The 20,926-nt window shown below is 39.6% G+C and overlaps 2 protein-coding genes across 2 annotated transcripts in view; one reads left to right on the top strand and one right to left on the bottom strand.

The window, feature by feature from the left end:
* The window catches only part of LOC100368721 (phosphoinositide 3-kinase regulatory subunit 4-like), a 55,981-nt gene extending 50,965 nt beyond the window's left edge, over nt 1-5,016 (bottom strand). The window contains exon 1 of the mRNA XM_085490470.1: nt 4,950-5,016. The gene's annotated coding sequence lies outside the window, so the exon portion shown is untranslated. The remainder of the gene's footprint in view (nt 1-4,949) is intronic.
* Nucleotides 5,017-5,281: 265 nt separating this feature from the next.
* On the top strand, nt 5,282-9,830 carry LOC102809515 (uncharacterized). Its single transcript, XM_085490469.1, has one exon. The coding sequence runs from the start codon at nt 5,601-5,603 to the stop codon at nt 6,828-6,830; it is 1,230 nt and encodes a 409-aa protein (XP_085346595.1). The 5' UTR covers nt 5,282-5,600; the 3' UTR covers nt 6,831-9,830.
* The last annotated feature ends 11,096 nt before the right edge of the window (nt 9,831-20,926 follow it).

The raw sequence follows: 20,926 nt of genomic DNA, 5'->3' as shown, positions 1-20,926 counted from the left end.
TGAAGCAGAGCTAAAAATAGGGTAGGTAGGCATAGTTAAATATATCTTTTTTCTCCACAGACATGTTACAATATTGATCAGACGAGGTAAAATATGGCAGAAGACATGGCAGTAATTTCAAAATACAGAGTACATTGCACATTACCGATTTTGTTATCCACATGATCACATTTTCCAATGATATGGAATATACCCTGATTGATGGCAGTATATATTAGCATGAAGGTATAATCAGTTTATACCTCCATGATACTAGGAAGCATTGGAAAATGGTTTGATTGAACATTTTCATTAAACTTGCAGCAGAATTTGACATACTATTTCTTAATAGAGCACACTGTTCGAAGATTCAGCGCTGTATTTGTGCGACCTGCTTGCAATAGTTTCCTGTGAAAAACTGTGGCGTTTAATCTTTCAGAGTTGACTAATAGAAGATGTCAAAATAAGCAGGATAATCTAATCAGAAATCTAATAATGTTTTTTTTGTTTTGATCACATGAGTGTCAATTTATTATATAACATCATATACTTTCTATTCAGTTAACTGTGATCACAGTCTCTTTATAATGAACACGATTTCAAAACTTCCCACATACAATGCACAGCATTACAGCTGACTGTGTCAATAAACAGGAATGGTGTCAATGAATGTAGAGTTACAGGCATAATGTATATCTACAATACAGGATTATGCTCCAGATGCTCTATCAACTTTGATGCACAGCATGTGAAACAACAATTTTGATTTAGGTAATGCTATTATGTGTAAAATCATCATATGAAAATTTGTGCTTACAACTGGTTTTTAATCCGTGTCGAAAACGTGCACAGAATGGTCGTTTTGTGCACGTTTTCGACACGGCTTATCAGCTACCTCAAGTGCCAAATCCATGAAATACACAACCAATGTCAATAGAGTAGCCTAGGTGTTAAAAATGGATTAAGTACTGGCAAACCAGCTTCTGCATAAGTATGTTTCTAAACGCTTGCTTTTTAGCTGATTTAGTCATCATTTTTGAACTCAGAAGCCCGCAAAACCTGATATTACATGTGAGAATGAAACAAATCCGTTGAGATTTCACGTTTTCCCGTAAAAGGGATGCTGGCTGTTCCCTCTCTGGACTCCCTCCCCGCGTATACTAGTACTGGTACTACCATGGATTAGTACCTTCCATGGTACTACCAACTCTAACCATGTCCCCATTTGGTGACGCATGTCAACTATAAACGGGCATCAATACTCATTTCGCCCAATATTTCGCTTTTATAACATTTTATAACATATCACTTAATTTCCGACCGAAAACACGACCATGTTTTTATCCCTTTTTTTCTCACTCGCTTATTAAAAACACTGACCGCTTGTTCAAACACTGAACACTGGCACATGAGTTGTCGAAATGGTTGTTTTAGTGCTAAAGTTTGAGGATTCAATGAGTATTAACCATTATTTAATTTCGAACGACACTTCCAACCCATCATACTTTGTTTCGTTCGCGAACGTACAGCAGGACTGCGTTCCGTTTGAATCCAGGGCTGCTATATCGTTTCAACAACATGATTATCGAGACAATTACGTGATACAGGCAATGCTGACTCCTTAGGGCAGAGAGCAGATACACCAGGAACATATTGATGCACCGGCCATGTATTTAAAATGTGAGCATGCAGACGGGCGATATTTCTGGGTTCGCGCGCTCGAAAGAATAAGAGAAAATTATTCAACAGGCGGTTGCAAAAGCGATTAAAAATGATAATCGAAAAGCAGAAGCAAGCAGGAGGTTGGGTGAAATTAGTGCTGTACATTCAGGTTCTTTGTAAAAATACGATCGGCCAAGATCTATATCATTCTGAGGCACGCTAGAGACAGACAAAATGCAGTGTTAAATATTGACACCATTCGTATTTTTTAAATGAGCCAAAAAATAAATAAATTGTATGCTGCTTAAGCGATGATGGATCGAAACAGACTCATTTTGCAAGTTTTAACGGCTACGTTCTGCTGAAGATATAAGACTTCACTTTCGGAGTTATTACCGAAGATAATGTACAACAGCAAAAAACAACAACATTTGGTTATGTGAAATAGAGTAGCATTCATGTAGGTCCAATCAGTACTGTTGTATCGTCTATTTCGTCAACCGAATGTTACTACCCGGACCTGTTCATCGATTATTATTGCAAATGTCATTTTTTTTCCAGAATCAATTGGGTATAAGAACGTTATTTTAGAATGATTTTCATTTGGTTTCACCAAAGTCAATTGTCTTTGGTTTCACGTGATAGTTAATCTGATTTATCATATAGCATTACAAACAGGAAGTCCTCGGCATGGGTCAGAGTACTAGTATACTCCAGACCACTCGTTTTGATGAATGGTCTGGGTGTGGCTTGTGGGTAAGAATAGAAAATTAATTTCGGTGAGGTTGTGATTATTTGGATTTTTGAGAACGAATTTTTACTATTGAAATGAAATTATCATGTCTAGGGGTGAATTGTTAATAGGTGAAGTGATGTTAAAACATAAGTAGTTCATCTTCTTGCGTACACGGCAACAACAAAGGTTTATTTTCTAATACAGGTCTCCAGTCAAGAGGGTGGCGTTTGGACGTAACCCCGGAGTTAAACCATAGACAATATAGTAGGAAGGACAAGCAACTCCAGCGATTCTATTGTAGCAGGGTAGGCTGGAAAATAGTTAAGCTGATTTAAACTAACCGTTAACATAAACTAAATATTTATTTTGATTTCTCGTTAAGGTAGAGATGCCTGACAGGTATTTTAATTAGTTAATTAAGCAACCAAGATGACCTCCCTTGTCCACAAAACTATATACAGACAAAACAAAGTCAGCTTGGACATTCAGTTGTGAGACATGACAAAATAAACGGTGCCAGTGATAGATTTCGCGAATGAAAGAACAAAATAAACGCAATCAAAGGCGCCGACCGAAATATATAGAACTGACGAGAAATTTCGCCTGCATCTTTCACTCACGCAAACGCACACACATGCTATTTCCGTATATTGAATACGTTGGTAACGGAAGGGACAAGTTTAAATCATCTTTGTATTAACACAACTTGAAAGCAACAGTCTCACACTGAATATATGTTTATAAATTATCAAACTAAACAATCAATGAAGCGGACTGCGTAATTTTGTTGATGAGAGTCGCCTACGGTATTCCATGGGTATTCTAAATGGCCGTTGCTGATCACGAGTTCCCGTGTGTAGATGATTTGCTCGATGTTTTTTTTTTCAGATTTTAATGACGGTGGAAATGATAGTGAAGAAGATCCAAACGCAGTAGACACAGCAATTCATGTTAACAACTCTGTGTGTGTGATTCAGAGCCCGGGCATCAACATCGAAAATAGCGAAGATTTGCGTTTCCTTGATCGTCACGTAAAAGAAACCCTTTGAAACGCTAACAAAAAACCGATAATAGTGAAAATAGAATAATAAAGACAATCGTGCCTCATTTATTCACAAGTATTCGAGTTATTTTGTTGAAATTATTAATAAAAACAGGGTATAACGTAGGTAGACGTGCATTCAGGCTGAAAGACTGGACGTGTAGTCAAGATGGCGACAGACGTGAAAACGGAAAACGGAATGAAAGTCTATTAAAAAAATGCGAGACAGACAACAACAAAAAACAAGTGTAGTCAGTGAAAATAACAAAATTTGACGATTCATGCATCATGAAAACAATAATGTTCGTGTATTTTGTCGAATACGGGGTACAAACTTACACATGCATTCCGTTTGAAAGTGTGAATAAGTAGTCAAGATGACGACAGACATAAAAACAGACGGATTGAAAGTTAATTTCAAAATAAGTGCAAGACAGAGAACAACAAAAACCGAGCACAGTCGGTGGAAAATAACATAATAAGAAGATTCATGCATCATGAAAACTAAAATATTCGAGTATTTTGACAAAAACGGGGTACAACCTTAGACATGAATTCCGGTTGAAAGAGTGTGAACTATTGTCAAGATGGTGACAGACGAGAGAACATACGGATTCAAAGTCTGTTTGAAAAAAAAAATGCGTGGCAGAGAAAAATAAAAAACGAGCATAGTCGGTAAACAATAACATAATAAGATTCATGCACCATGAAAACAAAAATATTCAAATATTTTGTCGAAAATGGGGTACAGACTGAATATAACATGTACGGAAACATTACTGCCGTCTGAAACTAACTTTCAATTTTATTCAATTAATTAGTGACATCGTATGGAAGTAAATATGACGTCATTGTTTACTTGCTCATCATAATATTCCAGCCCTGCTTACGTTGGGCATACGGCGTTTGACATTGGTGTTACTATACTACTATACTGTCTATGGTTAAACAGAGCCCAAATTGATAGGGAGTACAACACAGAAGTGGAAGAGCTGTCCATGCATTGACCAATCACACAAGAGCTCACAAACACCAACGAAATATTTGTTGTTGTACTTAACAAAGGGGTTTGGCACTAAAAACAATGAAACGTTTATAGGCTTAACGTTGGATTTTGATCGTGTTATAATCCAAATCCCCTACTAAGACTTGTAAGCACCAATTTTCATATGATGGGGGTGCATGGTTGAATTGCATTGTTTACACTCTTCTAGGCACCCATCAGATCCCCCCCATGATTTTAAATGGTTGATCCCTACAAATTTCGCTATCAACTGACGGTGAGGTATTCTGCATCACACTATTTGAACTTGTCATGCACGCATTCCATCGTCATCGTCGACCCTCAACACCGAAGGATTGATCATAGTGTACAATAAAGAAATACACACCGTAAATCAGAATGCAGAGTTGTTTGTAAACTATTTCTGCTAGATATTATTTGTAAAAAAAAAAAAAATATTGTTGCATAGTGTCCGGGCGCACTAGTACAATGTTATTGCGAATAAAACGAAAACAAGCATTGTTTACCTGCTGAATCAAAGATAACTCCCACCTCAGCTCACTTCCTGTTTCTAATATCTATTGATCGCACAGAATTGTGGGTAAATACCGCCACCAGCGTCATCTCACTGGGCATCTTGATGTTTGTGTTTTGGTATTGTATTTTTGGCAGCAAAATATACGCAACGTCTATGTTATGGGTTAATCGACTTTTTCATACATGTTCCATACGATTAAACTGTATGATCGCTCTTGAACGTGGAAGAATCAAAGGTAAAATGACGAAATCAAAAGATTAGGGTCACCCAACTAGAGGGTCGTGTTGTTATTACCAACTAACCTAAGTAGTTCAATTCAAGATGGCGACTTAATAAGGAAAAGTGTTTGATAGAGCACTCTTTTTTCGACAACGCTGAAACTATGCTATATGTACACTCCAGTGTATATATGGCAACTCGGTAGGTGTATGAATATCTTCTGTGGCATTTCACCAAATATGTACCCGGAAAATTGCGTGATGGCGACGAATGGACGTCTGTAAGTAAAACGGACCCCTGTAGCTAAATAGAAACCCCATTGGGTTTTTTTTTCAACTGACGGTTTTTCCAGTAGTGTCGACATTCACACTTACGTACAGTGCTCTCTGTTGTAATTTAGAGTGTCATTTACTGTATCAGCATGGATGGGTATACTCACCGCCAACAGCAACCGAATTACTGCCAATATCGTCCACCAGTCCTTGGAGTTAATCCAAACAACATGACGGAGTCATCTGATCGCCCAATTATGCCTTCTGCAAATTTGAATGAAAGAGTCATGGTGAGTCGTCCAAGCTGTGCCATGGTGTTGCCGCAGATGATGAACTCCAAACCAAGATGTGATATGGTATCTCCCCAGACAGCACCTTCTAATCCTAGTTATGCCATGGGCTCCCCGCACACCAATCCACCAAATCCCAGATGTGATATGGTATCTCCACAAAGGGCACCACCAAGAGCTGGCTTCCCTGTTGCACCACCCCAACAACTGCCTGGGAATCCAGGAATTATTGATCAGCAGAGTTACAATGCAAATCTTCAGTTGTCACCAAATAGTCCACGTATTGGAGTGAAGATTTCACTGACTGGTGCACGAGCAGAAGTAAGCACATTGATTGCTCCCCCACGTTTAGGTTCTATTGAACCAGACGAGTCAGTATGTAAAACCACAGTTGCCAATAAGACACCAAATTTAGACAAGCAGGCAGTTTCAAGCCAGAGTTCATCACAAAATTCCGAAGGAAAAATTTCAGAGCCGTCATCATCTGACAATGCACAGTCTTCCCAATCGGAAGACAATGATACACAGAAGTCTGACGACAACTGCTCAATAGAAATTACTAAATCATCTGACAAGGAGAAAATGAATTCTGCTAGTGGTGCTGCTGAGTATTCTGAACCATCAACAAGTGGTAAGAAAAAATCTAAGAGATCTAAAAATAAAGACAAACACGAATGTCACTGTAGCACATGTGGTAAGCAATTCACTGATGAGAAACACTTGCAACGCCATAAGAAAATGCACAGTGGGGAACGGAAACACAAATGTGAAGTATGTGGAATGGCGTTCATACGTTTTGACCACAAGCGACGACACGAGAAAACACACACTGGGGAAAGACCTTTTGATTGTGATCTTTGTGATAAGGCATTCACGAGGCACAGTCACCTGAAGCGTCACGAAAGGCTTCACACTGGTGAAAGGCCTTTTAAATGTGATCTATGTGAAAAGACATATATTGATCCCAGTCATTTAAGTCGACACAAGTTAACACATTTAAGAGATGAAGAATCGATGGCTGAAGAGAAAATCAAACGTAAAGTTGGAGAGAAAAAAAATACAAAACCCAAGACTGATGAAAAAAAGTAACTTTTTTTAATATGCCCCTTTGAGCACCAATGTTGACTTTTGATGTGCATAATCAGTGAATCCTTGTCATTCTCCCTTTCATCTGAATTGCGAAAGATCATGTACAGCATATTGACTCGGTCACACAAGGTTTTATCATTCTTATTTTATGCTAATATTGCAATTGAATTTTTTTGACAAGTAAGATTGTTGTGGATGTCTTCTTGTTGCTGTTCAAATTTTTACAGAACTGACATTATTAATGTATTTTTGAACCATTCTTTTATACTATGTATCATTTTTTTAATTGTAAACACCTACCTTCTCATCAATCAATATAAATGATTTCTGATCTGCATATCATTTCCTCATGCATCAGGGTAGGTGTGTGAGGGGGGGATATGTTTCCTTGTTGCATTTACAGTCAGGACTTGAACTCCTAAGATAAATCACAGGTAACTACTCTGGTGTTTGAAGAGTTTGCCTTGGTGCCTTTTCGAGATGTTTAACTATTCTTATACAATTTTGATCAAATATGGCCTTGAGAGTTGGTGCCCTCTCAACTCCCGAATTCTTGACAGTATGTGTAACTAAACATTTACCTATCTGGCTTAAAACTAACTTGAGTTTCCTTTTAAAAGCAACTGATATCTGATTTGTGCTTCAGGTAATCTTTTTAAGTAATTCTCATATTGGTAAATACTACAAAAATACATTGAATTATGATACCTATTTTTATGAACAGACAAAGCCTGCTGTTAGCCAGTTCAATTATGCTCAAACTTTACTGTAGTTGTTACCGCAGGTGTGCAAAGAAAAATTTTTTAAATGTTCCAGAAATGAGAAAAAATGTAGACAGAACAGTGATTTGTTATAAATCATTTTACATAGATATTAGTTGTTTATTCTGATTATAAATCATGATTTCAAAAACAAATTTAGCTTTGACTATTTAAACAGTGACTGTAAGCCTGTTATTGACTCCAGTGTATGCGAAGCACATAACAGGGTCTTTGTAGTTACTCTGTCTGTGTGCGTGTGTATGAATGTACATTGTACGCGTGTTCCACGAATATCTCAAGAAGGGCTGATCAAAATAAATAATCAATTGTTCACCTATATCTCAAAAACCAAGTATTGCATTTCAATATGAGTTGATATAGTGCCTGGGGGACAAAGCTAAAGACCTGATTACTGTAAAATACTTTATTTTAGCTGAAATTAATTTTTCGCTGAAAAAAGACTTTTTGTTTTGTATGGAATTTATTTTCACTGATTTTTGATGAGTTGAATGTATAACATAGGAAAAAAAGTATACTCACTGAATTTTATTTTCACTGAATCATTCCTCCAGCGAAAATTAATTCCAAGCAAAAATAAAGTATTTTACAGTAGGTTTAGATTGAAATTCGAACATACTAATTATCGAATTTGCATAATCATATTTCATTGAAATTTATAGATACTCTAGGGTAATTCACAGAAGTGATTAGTTTAATTTTCAAAACCATGCATATTGATCATCTAATTTTGATTAGCCAATTACTGATATTTGAAAAAAACTTGTGGTAAAGGTGCTCTGAAATAAATTAGACTGTGAAACACATACAAATGTATGTACAATTAAATTTATTTTCCGTTAGTGTTATAAACTTATATACTGTGACTCACATTGTTTTCATGTTGTGCATATCAAATAGTAGACCAATATTAGTCACAAAGCTTCTTGTTAATAATAATAACAACTTTATTGCATCTTTAGAAGTACAAATGTTCTATTGGTTTACAGCAATAAATATATAAGTGATTAAAATAATATCAAAGTATGATAACGTAAAAAAAATAGAAAAAAAGAGTCGAGGTATTATATCCAAAGAAAGCTCATTTCTTAAAATGAATGATTTATGTAAAAATTCCCCTAAAAGTTTTATTATATTTCTGTTATTACTTTTCATCTTGTTTGAAAGGCTGATCTTATATTTTTAATTAATTTTAAATGTGTCTCCAATACTCTCAGCACACAGGAGTTCTTTGTAAGCATTTTTTGATTAGATTAATAAGGAATATTTTCTTCTAGATTGGAATTCTTTTTATTGCCATGCTGGTCAGTGTTTGGAAAATAGTATATAAGAGCACCAAATAATGTAAATAACATGATGATTTTGTTCACCATTATCAACTCTTATTTTCACAAGTACATTGTATACTCAGCCTGAGACCATTTTGCTTTTGATTCTTTTGGCGTATCAAGGCTTGAACTGAAAAGAGCCATCAAAGGTGATTGCCATGATGCCTAATGTATTTGCATTGGTCGTCTTTAAAAATACAGGTATTCCTAACCATTACTGTATTTGTATTAGAAGCACATCTTGTCTATATAAACAGAAAATCACATTTGTTGTATGCAATTTCAACTTATTTTTGACATAAAAACGCCTCTGTAACTTACACAAAGGCATGCACCTTTTAGAGCAAATGCAGTATATGCTATCCCAAATTTGGCCTTGGGTGCCCTATCAACTCTGAATGAATTTCAATTTCTGTATTTCCATTTTGGAGCAGATAATTTGTCATTTTTTATTAACATTTACTGATATTGATAATTGACTGGTTAAATATGGACTGTTTTGATTGAAAAATAATTAATTCTTGACTGATCTGCAATGTACACTGGATGGTTCAGTATGATGTGAAAACTTTACCATTTTGAATTGATTAAGTGTATTACTACTAATGATAAAATGATTTTAAATTGAGCATAACAAGCCAAAACTATAATTACTCCATTTTCCAAGTATTTTGTTTTCTTTTCATGAACTACTTTTTAGACATTCATACCTTATTGTTGCATGTGTACTCTGCCAGAAACTGTTCAATCTCATCATTTAATATAATTAAAAGGGATACAACTCCAGTATAATGCTGGGCCACATGGCAGGCAGAGAAAACCCACCTTCACATCATAGGGAAAAATGTATATTTTACAATCTTGTTATAAATATAAGATTATTAAAGAAGGAATAGTTGTGACTTTAAACTTTTTTAGCTCCGCTGTCGACTTTGTCGAGCGAAGCTTATCATATGAGTGATTGTCCGTCGTCCGTGTCAATGTTTTACTTATTTGACTTCTTCTTGAAAACTACAAGCCTGAATGCTTTGATATTTGGTGTATATGTACCTTGGGTAGACCTCTCTCAGATTTGTTCATTTCATGATCATATCTTCAATTCTCTAATTTTGGTGAATATTTTTGTCATTTTTGGTAAAAAGTGATATTTTCGACTTCTTGTTAAAAACCGCAAGTCCAATTGCTTTGATATTACATATATAGGTACTACATGTGGATCTCTCTCAGATTTGTTCATTTTGTAATGATATCTTCAACTTTCTAATTTTGGTGAATATTTTTGGTAAAAAGTGATATTTTCTTCTTGTTAAAAACCACAATCATTTATGGTGAAAAATGATATTTTTGAATTCTTGTTGAAAACAGCAAGTCCCATTGCACTGATACTATGCATATTGTCCATTTTTGACTCCCGTGTGCGAAGCACAAAAGGGAGTCTTTGCAGTTACCCTGTCTGTCTGTCTGTATGTATGTATGTATGTATGTATGTCACTTTTTTTGTTCCACCATTATCTCAAGAACCACTAATCAAATTTTGGTGAAACTTGGTACATAGATGCTCTGGGATAATGCGCAGAGTTGATTAGTTTTGGTAAAAATCTATGAATATTAATTACCTAATTTGCATGATAATTAGCTGATTTTTAGCTGTTCCAAGACTGTTCCACTGATATCTGAAGAACCACTCATTGGATTTTGATGAAACTTGGCACATGGATCTCTGAACTAGTGCGCAGATTTGATTAGTTTTGGGTAAAAATCTATGAATATTAATTATCTAATTTGAATGATAATTAACTGATTTCAAGCTGTTCCATGACTGTTCCACTGATATTTGAAGAACCACTCATTGGATTTCAATGAAACTTGGCACATGGATGCTCTGAACTAGTGCGCAGATTTGATTAGTTTTGGGTAAAAATCTATGAATATTAATTATCTAATTTGAATGATAATTAACTGATTTCAAGCTGTTCCATGACTGTTCCACTGATATTTGAAGAACCACTCATTGGATTTCAATGAAACTTGGCACATGGATGTTCTGAACTAATGTGCAGATTTGATTAGTTTTGGGTAAAAATCTTTTAATATTATTAATTACCTAATTTACATAATGATTAATCAATTTTTGGCTTTTCCACCGATATCTCAAGTACTAATCATAACATTTCAATAAAACTTGGTACATGGATGTCATATGACACTGCACAGACCTGATAGTGTTTAGGGTAATATCAGTACATATTAATTACCTAATTTGCATAATTAATTAATTTTCAGCTTTTGATATTTCGAGTAGTAATGATCACATTTCAATGAAACTTGGTACATAGTTACTTGAGGACTGTGCAGAGACCTAATTAGTTTTTGGGTAAATATGTGTGCATATTAATCACCTTATTAGCATAATTAGTTAATTTTCAGCTTTTCACCTGATATCTCAAGTACTAATCATCACATTTCAATGAGACTTGCGACATTTTCTAGGAATATGCAGAGACCTGATTAATTTTGGGATAAATAATTTTGCCTATTAATTACCTAATTTGCATAATTAGTTAATTTTTTGCTGTTCTATGGCTGTTGCCCTGATGTCTACAAACCACTCATTGGATTTCAATGAAACTTTTAAAGAGTGTACTCATCACATTTCAATGAACCTAGGACTATACACCATATTAGTTTTTGGTAAATATGTATGCTTCTTAATCACTTAATTAACATAATTAATTAATACTGACATCTCAAGTATTGATCATCACATTTGAATAAAACTTGGTACATAAATGCTCTAGAACAATAGACGGCCTGATTAATTTTGGGTTAAAATCTGTTCATATTAACTCTCTAATTAGCATAATAATTAATATTTTTGGGTTCTAATCACATTTCAATAAAACTTGGTACATTGTGCAGACCTTATTAGTTTTACACTTAAATCTGTTCATATCAGTTACCTGATTTACATAATTAGTTTTCAGCTATTCCATCAATATCTCAAGTACAAGTAATTTTGAATTAATTTTTAATGCGTCTTCAATACTCTCAGCACATGGGAGTTCTTTCTAAGCTTTCTTTGATCTAATGATGTCTTCAGTTCTTTAATTGAAATGTGCATTGCTAACAGCGGAGCTATCTCAGCCGAGAGGCTGCTTGTTTCTTTTTCAAATATAATCAAATAAAGTGAACATGCACAAGGCTAATGTCACATAAAATGCGATGCGAAAACTAAGAGTTGAGTACCGGTAGTTGACATTTCATAGAAATTAGTCACATGATGGGAGCCGTAGCAAAATATGACGCACGACATACATTTTCGTGTTACATGACAAATAAAATCATCAGTGATAGATCACTAGAATAAGGCTTAGTCTTTCAAGAAGGCAAGTAATTCGATATTTTGCCCAGGGCCTCATCATGTACAGTAATCCACAATGTTCGCTTGACAAAATTGACAAAATTTTAATAGATGGCATCGTCCAGGATCTTTTATGCAACCCCCAGCTATATTTTTTCAAGTGCAAGTGATTCAATTCACTATGTTCAATTACCCACCATAGACTCTGGTCAGTCAAAATGACGATTCAGCCAATGACATAGAAATAAATCTAGGTCAGGGGAATGACCGAGGCCATGAGGCGCAGCCATATTGGCCTACTCGACACTGTCTTTTTCTTCAAGTGGATCGATGAAGACTGTGATGCTTCAGCTTACCAGTTTTGTTTTTGCTCTGGCTTGCTGCCACGTCCGTGGCAGCCGACGCTGTCGCTGGTAGGATAAGTCTTTCTCATTTTTTTACCCCATGTCGCCCCTTTTTGTGTGTATATATTTACAACAAGGAAAAAAAGTAAAACTCAGTGACGCAGATTTGACTACATCGTTGGTTTTCTTTGTGTCAGCTTTCAACTGTAATTCGCTTCCCTCATGCATGTCTCGTTCATTTTTACCAATGTGTTTTTAAAAATGAATAGAAGAAAGGGTAAACACGCCAGAGGCTCCTCTCTTTCAGTTTTATTGCCTCAAAGATTGAGGCGGTTGTGCAGCAGTTGCAATAAGAAATCACCAGCTTCGAACCTACATTCAAAATACTACATGTGTTCGGACTGTGTACAGAGTTTTGTCAAGAGAATATTTGTCACAACTGGGGTTCCGAGGCCTGGGATACGTTCCAGGGCTGCGTGCAAATAGCTGAGACTCGAGTTGTAGCAGTTGCTTGTCTGGTAACATTGGTGTGAGTGAGCGGTGTGTTAGCATGAGCAGAAAGTCTTCCCTCTTGTCTACCGGTGCTTCTAGTACCGTGGCGTCGAGTGAGAGGCCCGAGGGCATCCTCGCAGTCTGTTGTTTCAGACGGCGGTTTGCCCGATCATACCGGCAATGATGAGGCTGTGCCCCTGGGGGTTTTTACTCCTATGGGGTCGTTGCAGGTCCCTCAGTGGACCCCTCTTCGCACGACGCCAGGGTTTGCCTATGAGACTCGTGCTTTGGTAGGACCTGCCGGGACAAATTGCGTCCCTTGCAGGTTGGGTAGACCAAATGCAAGGGGAGCATGCCTCCACAGCAGTTGCCCCTCGTTTTGGCAAGCCAGAAGAAGCACACCAGCAAGCTATATTTGCATGCTGGATGCTTCCTCCTGGGATCCCACGATCCCAGCCCGTTCTTCCCACTTTTTGGGGGGAGGCAGGAGGGGCACAGGCTGGTAGTACCGGGTCTCTGCCAAAACCTAGTCCACAGGTAGCCAATGGGGGTGTGTGTGTCAGGACTTCGATTTCGGAGGGGACTAAGCAGAGCGGGACATGGGGTTGTACATTGTAATTGTACCCCCCTGCACTCTTCCAGCCAGGGATATTCTGTTGGACCCAGTGAAAAGAAATTAATATATTCCTGAGTCCTGCCTTCTCTTCGGGTCACTCCTCTTTCGAGGACTCGCAGACGCTCTCAGAGGGAACCTGCCCGGCCATCACGATGGGTGCAACCTCGGGCGGCCCCTCAGAGTCTGTTCTTCGTAATGACTCTGTGAGCCACACCTAGGGATGATGGGGGGGGGAACGTCGATCCTAGTGACCCAATGTTCAACCCCTCACTCTCGATCCTGAAGCAGTCACTCTCGGGAGGGCTGTTCCTTTAGGGATCCAGACGGCGGGATCCAAAGCAATACCGACTGCATGGCTATCCTTGTCTGGCCAAGTGTTTGATGTAGAGGGATGGTGATGATTGGTGGACCTTGGTCCCCTTCGGATTAGAGACCTATGTGCCCAACTCTTTCCGCTGGACCAAGCGCTGCCCGATCGAGACCAGAGCCAACAGAGCCTGGTGTCAAATCTCGTGCCCGACCAGATCCTTCGGTTCCTTCCCCTTGCTGGGACAGGCAAAAGGGGTGGGCACGTTCATGGAATATTTCAACAGTTTAGTCAGAAACAATTCATGCACTGAGAGTGGCGACCCTCAACCTTCGAGTTGTGGCCAGCCCACTGGAATGCATTGTTTTGCACCGCCAGCACTCTGAAGTCTCAAAGGCGGAATGCACCAGCCTCCTAGACCAGCAGACACAGCCATTGACGGAACACCACATTGCTCAGTGTTCTCCCCAGACTTCATGTCAAGCATCACGGCCAATTTGCATAACAATACATCTAATTTGCATAATTTTTATTTGCATAGTAATCAGTTTTTCCCAACAAATATTGTCAATCTACAATTAATTAAAGACAAGATATTTTTATATCTGATAAATTTTATATCATTTTACTGCATTGTATTTTATGTTTTCGTGTCAAGTCAAATAAAGTTTGAAATGGAACATCATAAAAAGGAAAAAAAAAGGAAAAACTTGTGTTATAGCCAGTCAGTGAATATACTGTTATCCATGGATGTAACTGGTTCATCATTGTGTATAAGTTTTTAGAGCCCATGTCAATGTCGGTTCATATAAACGTCGGGGAATACATTTTTTGGTTAAATTTATAAAGTCGGCAAGATATCGAATATGTTGAAATTAATAAATCAATAATTAAAAAAAAATGCTACAATGGCAGTTCGGCGATTTTTCATTGCAATATACCTTGTGAGTACAATGCTACGATCACCGTAACATTGTCAGCTGGCGGCATTGTGTTGGACGGGTATTCACCGCTGCTATTGCGATCATCGGTATCTGACTTTTTGGTGTGAAATACACAAATTGTTTATTAAAACGATTCATTGACGATTATCATAGGCATTACATCAAAATTGCCAACGAGATGTTGTTTTTAAACATCGCGGAAAATCATGCATTCTACGCCGCCATCTTTGTTACCTCGGTCAGAACCCCTGGTAACCCAGCATGCACCGGTCACAATGTTGCAACGTGCATTATGTCGCCTTAGGGCGGCGTTTTTCTGTACTAAGGCACCCTATGAATGGGGTATTTCCAGAGGTCAGAGTTTGTTTTTTCTCAACCCGTCTCGTCTGCTGTTGAATTATTCATACTTTTCTTTCCAATGTGACATAATTTCACTTGTTTTTTTTTTAATTTTGGGGTAATTAATGTCACCGGCTATTGAGTGATAACATATCAGAGTGCAGCAAAAATAGGGTTGATCTTCCCGACGTACGCCGTGACTTGTTTTGTCACATTGTTGTCGTTGCGTGCAATGGGCAAATTATTGCTACTCTAGTTAATTTTGTTTTTGATTTGGAGGCTCTGCACCTTTGAAAGACTTCGCAACATATTGCAGACTTCCGTTTTTATCACTGTCTTTGTATGGCTAACAAAAGCGGGATTACCTAAATCGATCAATACATGTTATTGTTTTAAATACGTGCAAGACGAGACTGACACTTGTAAACAAAAACATAAGCATCACGGCTGAGTGACCAAGCGTCATGGACAAAGGGCAAGCATCACGACCGAGTGTCCAAGCGTCACGGTACCGTGTTGCTTCAGAGGCCTGGGGAGAACACTGTTGCTATATGGGATATCCTGCAGTGTCAACTGGTTCTCGTGGCTGGGGCTGCCTCTGTACAGCGGAATGCAGTTTTGGCTGTTTTCACTGGGCACACCACTGTCTCAGTTACGCAGACTGGACCTACCCCACTCTCTTTTTTTGAGGATGGAAGGAGCTGTCTTGATGCTATGGAATCTCACTGACCAGTTGGTACAGTAGAGACTCTGTGAGTCAGTTTGGCTCCTGCCAAGGGCAAGCGGAAAGGACCCCGAGCTGAGGAAACACAATGACCAAAGTCGGCACCCACTGGCCAGAGGTAGCCAGGAAGCAAGTATCCCGGTTCTTTCAGGGGAGGAAGGAGTGGCTACGACACCCCCAAGAAGGGGCCAGGTGGTGCCCCCTTCTCGGGGGTCACCTACCCAGTTCGCAGGGGAAACAAATTTGATGCTTCCGCTAGCAACCGTGACGCTTGGTCACTCGCCCGTGATGCTTATTGCTTTGTTTAGTGTCAGTCTCGGCTTGAACAAATTTAAAACAATAACATGTATTGATCGAAAGGTCATCCCACTTTTGTTAGCCATACAAAGACGATGCTAAAACAGAAGTCTGCAAGAAGTTACTAAGTCGTTCACAGATGCGGCACTGCTAAACCTGAAAAACAAAAACTAGAGAAGTCAAATCTGCCCATTGCATGTAACGGCAACGATGTGACAAAACAAGTCTTGCAAACGCAGCTTACATCGGGACGATTCATCCTGAATTGTTGCACTGCGGTTATTTGCATGTTTACTACTCAATTGCCGGTAACACTAATTGCCAAAAAACAAAAAAAAGTGAAATTAAAAAAAACTATATATAAATCGAAACAAAAAATTATTCCTCTGCAGACGAGACGCGTGAAAAAAAAACTAACCCTGACCCTTGGAAATGCCTCATTTATAGAATGCCTTAGTACTGGAACGCCGTCATAAGGTGACATCATGCACGCTGTGACATTGCGACTGATGCATGCTGGGTTACAAGGGTTGATTGAGGTAACACAAATGGCGACGCAGAGTGCTCGTTTTTCCTTGATGTTTAAAAACAACATCTCGTTGCCGATTTTGATGTGATGTCTTAGATAATCATCAATGGATCGTTTTTATTCAAATTTGTACAAACCCGTTTGTTTACCTAATCATATCTACCAGAAAGTCTGTGGAAATAATAAATTCCATTTATTACTCGTTAGGCTTAATTACAGATTACAGCATCGAACGGAAACAATTAGGGAATATACCCGGGTCCACAAAGAACACTCTATGGTAGCATTTCCTATAGAAAAAAAGGCCTCTCCTGAGAGGTTACCCTCAGGGCGATCATGTGCATGAGGCCGGTTCGTTTATTCTCACAAACATTTCCACTGCCACAAGGGGCCGCCGGAAGTTTTTGCAGAGGTGGGTGTTTTCCACGGACTTTCTGGTAGGTATGATTAGGTAAACAAACGGGTTTTTACAGCCCTAATAGTTTACTACATCACCTACCAGAAAGTCCATGGAAATAATAAATTCCATTTATTACTCGTTAGGCAGGACGCTCACTGGAGGTGGGGAAGCTCCGACTGCTAAAATAGTTTTTTTTGACACAAAGAAGAAAGGTCAGAAAACTGAGAAAATTCTAAAACTACTCACTAACAAGGAGCCTTGTCCCAGGAAACAACCACTCAGGCAACTCTTCAGGAATTGGGTGCCTCGAGAGTAGACCCCCTAACTGAGGGAGGCTTACTTGAAGCTGGTCGACTGAACAATAAAAATAGGGCCCCAACAATTCTAATGCATAAGAACAATGTATTGCTGGGGTTCGATAGCACCAGTTGAAACCCACAGCGTCAAGCAAAGGAGGCTGGTTTTGGCTGAACATTTTGGGCATAGAGCCCCTTGGTGGTGCGGGCTGGGTCAACAAACACTGTCTGACCCGTCACAACTGGACCCAACCTGTAGAGACCCTCCTCCAGCGCTTGGAGATCTCTCAGGTAATAGTTAATGAAGACATTCTGTGATCTCCAGAACCCCACTCGGAGCACCTGCTCAAGCGAAACCCCAGAATCAAAGCCAATGAGTTGGCTACCCTGCGCACTTTGTGTCCCCTCACCTGGTGGCCTTTTCGAGCGTAAACACTTAAACAGTTGTATCATAATAGAACTCAAAGCCAGTTTCAGTCCAGCAGATTCTGATAAAACTGGGAATAAAACTAACCGATATCCAAGAATCGTCGATATAGATTTTCCTTGATCAAATAAAATAGGAAAAAATTTGGTGCCTCGCTAATAGAGGGACTGAGATGATCAATCTCTTTTCCGTTACATCAATCAATGTACAGTCTCCATCTGGATTTGTACAAACTTCTGGTGCGGACTGTGCCGAAGCGAGGAACTTGGACAACTCAGAGAAGCATTGCGCTTGCACGAGTTTATTGACAGCCTCCATGCTTGAAGATGGAATAGTGTGGGCTCATCGGCAGAGTGCCGTTCGGCTGGAACAAGAGATCTGGAAGATCCGGCAACTCTACGGTTGACTCAACTAGAAGTTCATTGGCAACATTGGGAACCAGATCTTCACTGGCCAATTGGGCGCCACCAAAGTCAGAAGACAGGTGGGCTCAAGTCGTAAATTCTCCAACACATGATGCACCAGTTGGAAGGGTGGAAAGCCGTATGTGTCCATGGACTCCAAGAAATCTGTAGAGCGTACATGGTGAAAGCACTCGTCTCCAGGAAGCTCGGCATTCCTGAGATTGGCAAACAGATTTAATTGGGGGTCCATCCCAGATTCTATCCCATTGGGGATCTGCCACTCGGCGTTCTGAAACCGAATACGTCTCGAGAGGGCATCTGCAGCGCTGTTACATATCCCCGGAAGTTGGTGAGCAGATAGCTCCACTTGGTATCTAGGCACCAAAGGAGAATCTCTTCTGCTAGTTTCGACAACGTGGAGGAATGTGTCCCCCCTCCTTGTTGATGTACAACACTACTGAGGTGTTGTCTGTCTGAAGCAGTGGTGGTGTGCGATTTCCTGAAAAGTTTCAGAGACAGTAGGATGGTCGCAATTCTAACCAATTGATGTGACGGTTTGACTATGCGTTCAGCCACGTCCCTTGGACTTGAAGGTCCATCAGATGACCACCCATCCCTGGAGCGACGCATCCATAATGAGAGTCAGCGAGACTGAGACTGCAGAAGGGAGTTGACTTTTGAAGCCAGATTACGCATCCAGGCCTTCCAAGCCATCTCTTCACCATGGGAGAGCTTTTTATTTGGTCACCTTGACTAGTACCGGTAAGGGAATGCAACAGGGCCTGTCCCTGTGATTGTGCAAGCAGCTCAGGCTACATCGGTACAGATGAAGTCTCGGTGGATTGAACCGGTTCAGTCCTCCACCTTGGTACTCGTTGTCGATGTCAGTGCCCCAGTGGGAATACATACGCTGTTTACCAACATCGAAAACCGTGGTGACTGGAAACTCTGATCCTCCCAGCAAAAGCGGTGTTTGTCCGCCACGGTAACATCAAACAGGGAAAAACTAACTCCACATTGGGAGAATTTAGATCTGTTGCTGGTGTTTCCGCGTTATAGACCGACGTCTCCGTCATCTCAGAGATAAACGGTTTTGAAGGTCTTGTCTCAATCGTCGACCACGCTACCTCGAGCAGGGAGTCAGATCGTGACAACTCTTAAACAGTCTCGGCTGCTGATCAGAGGGGAGCCTCATCGCGATTACCAAGTCGAGGGAGAGATTTATTTCACTCATTGAATCAGATATTACATCGCTAGCTGCGACTTTTTAGAAATTTCCCCTTTTTATCAAGATTTATACCAGCTTTTAATAGCTTGCCTTCAGCTTTGCACCTCGCCTCGCAATGCAACTACGTTTTAGGGTCCCATTGATCACAGATCCCCTCTAGGCAGAACCCCGAGTCTCTGACACAGCCGAGGCACAAATGGCAACACATGCTGGTTCCAAACAGGCATTTGCTTAAAGCAGGATGAGCATGTCTTACGTTCCGACTGCTGCATTGGGACATTCTTCGTCTTTATTTTGCAATTTAGGCATTATGCAGTCTGGAAAAAAGCACGCAATGAGATTGTGAAAAAAAATGAAAAAAATTCACCATGCCAGAATTCCGAATCTGGTGAATATAAACTGAGCCGACGATTCAACTAAAACAGGTAAAAAATGGGGCCCCTAATAATGGTAAGTCTTTACTGTAATGGAGTCGATCACCCACACTAGATTTCTAGACAACCCCAGTCAGCAATACTGCAACCTGTCCTCTTGTCGTGCGTAGCAGTGGAGCTGAAAAAATTATCTGCACTTGTTGTACCAGAAACAAGAGGGAATGAACAGACCAGGCCTTGTGTGCGTGATCGCCCTGAGAGTTACCCCTCAGGCCGTTTTTCTATAGGGAATGCTACCCTCCTGTGTTCTTTGTGGACCCGGATACATTCTTTAATTGTTTCCGTTCGGGACCGTCTTCTGTAATTAAGCCTAATGAGTAATAAATGGAATTTATTATTTCTATGGACTTTCTGGTAGGTGATGTAGTAAACTAACACTGATTGGTGTAGTGGAAAGGAGATCCATGTCATCCTTCTGTTGGCAGGGCAGCTGACTTTTCGCACATCTGCTTGACGAAATGGTCTTGTTCTTTCAGCAATTGTTGGCTACAGGTAGGCCTTTTCACCCACCATTGAGAATTCTCCAGGGACAAGACTAGCCGGTTGTCTTACTATAAGTAGACTGTTTACTGCTGAATCAGAGGCTTAGACCTCGAACGAGGGAACCACCCAATTGGGACTTGTCGTTTGCGTTTTCCACTCTAAGCAGACCGCCCATTGAGCCTCTCCGATCAGCACTTCTCAAATATTTGATGTGGAAAACAGTTTTCCTACTAGCCCTCGCCTCAGGTAGGTGTCTGGTTGAACTAGGGGGCCTGTCCTCCTCGGATGGTGTGCCGCCTTTATGGACAAATCCTCGCCAAGAATCAAATCCCAGGATGTGATCCACAACCAATCATCATCCCCC

This window comes from Saccoglossus kowalevskii, chromosome 15 (genome assembly GCF_978046115.1).
Source record: "Saccoglossus kowalevskii chromosome 15, keSacKowa6.1, whole genome shotgun sequence".
NCBI classification, from domain to species: Eukaryota; Metazoa; Hemichordata; class Enteropneusta; family Harrimaniidae; genus Saccoglossus; species Saccoglossus kowalevskii.
The sequence above is the reverse complement of the archived record's forward strand: the minus strand, read 5'-3'. Positions and strand labels throughout refer to the sequence as shown.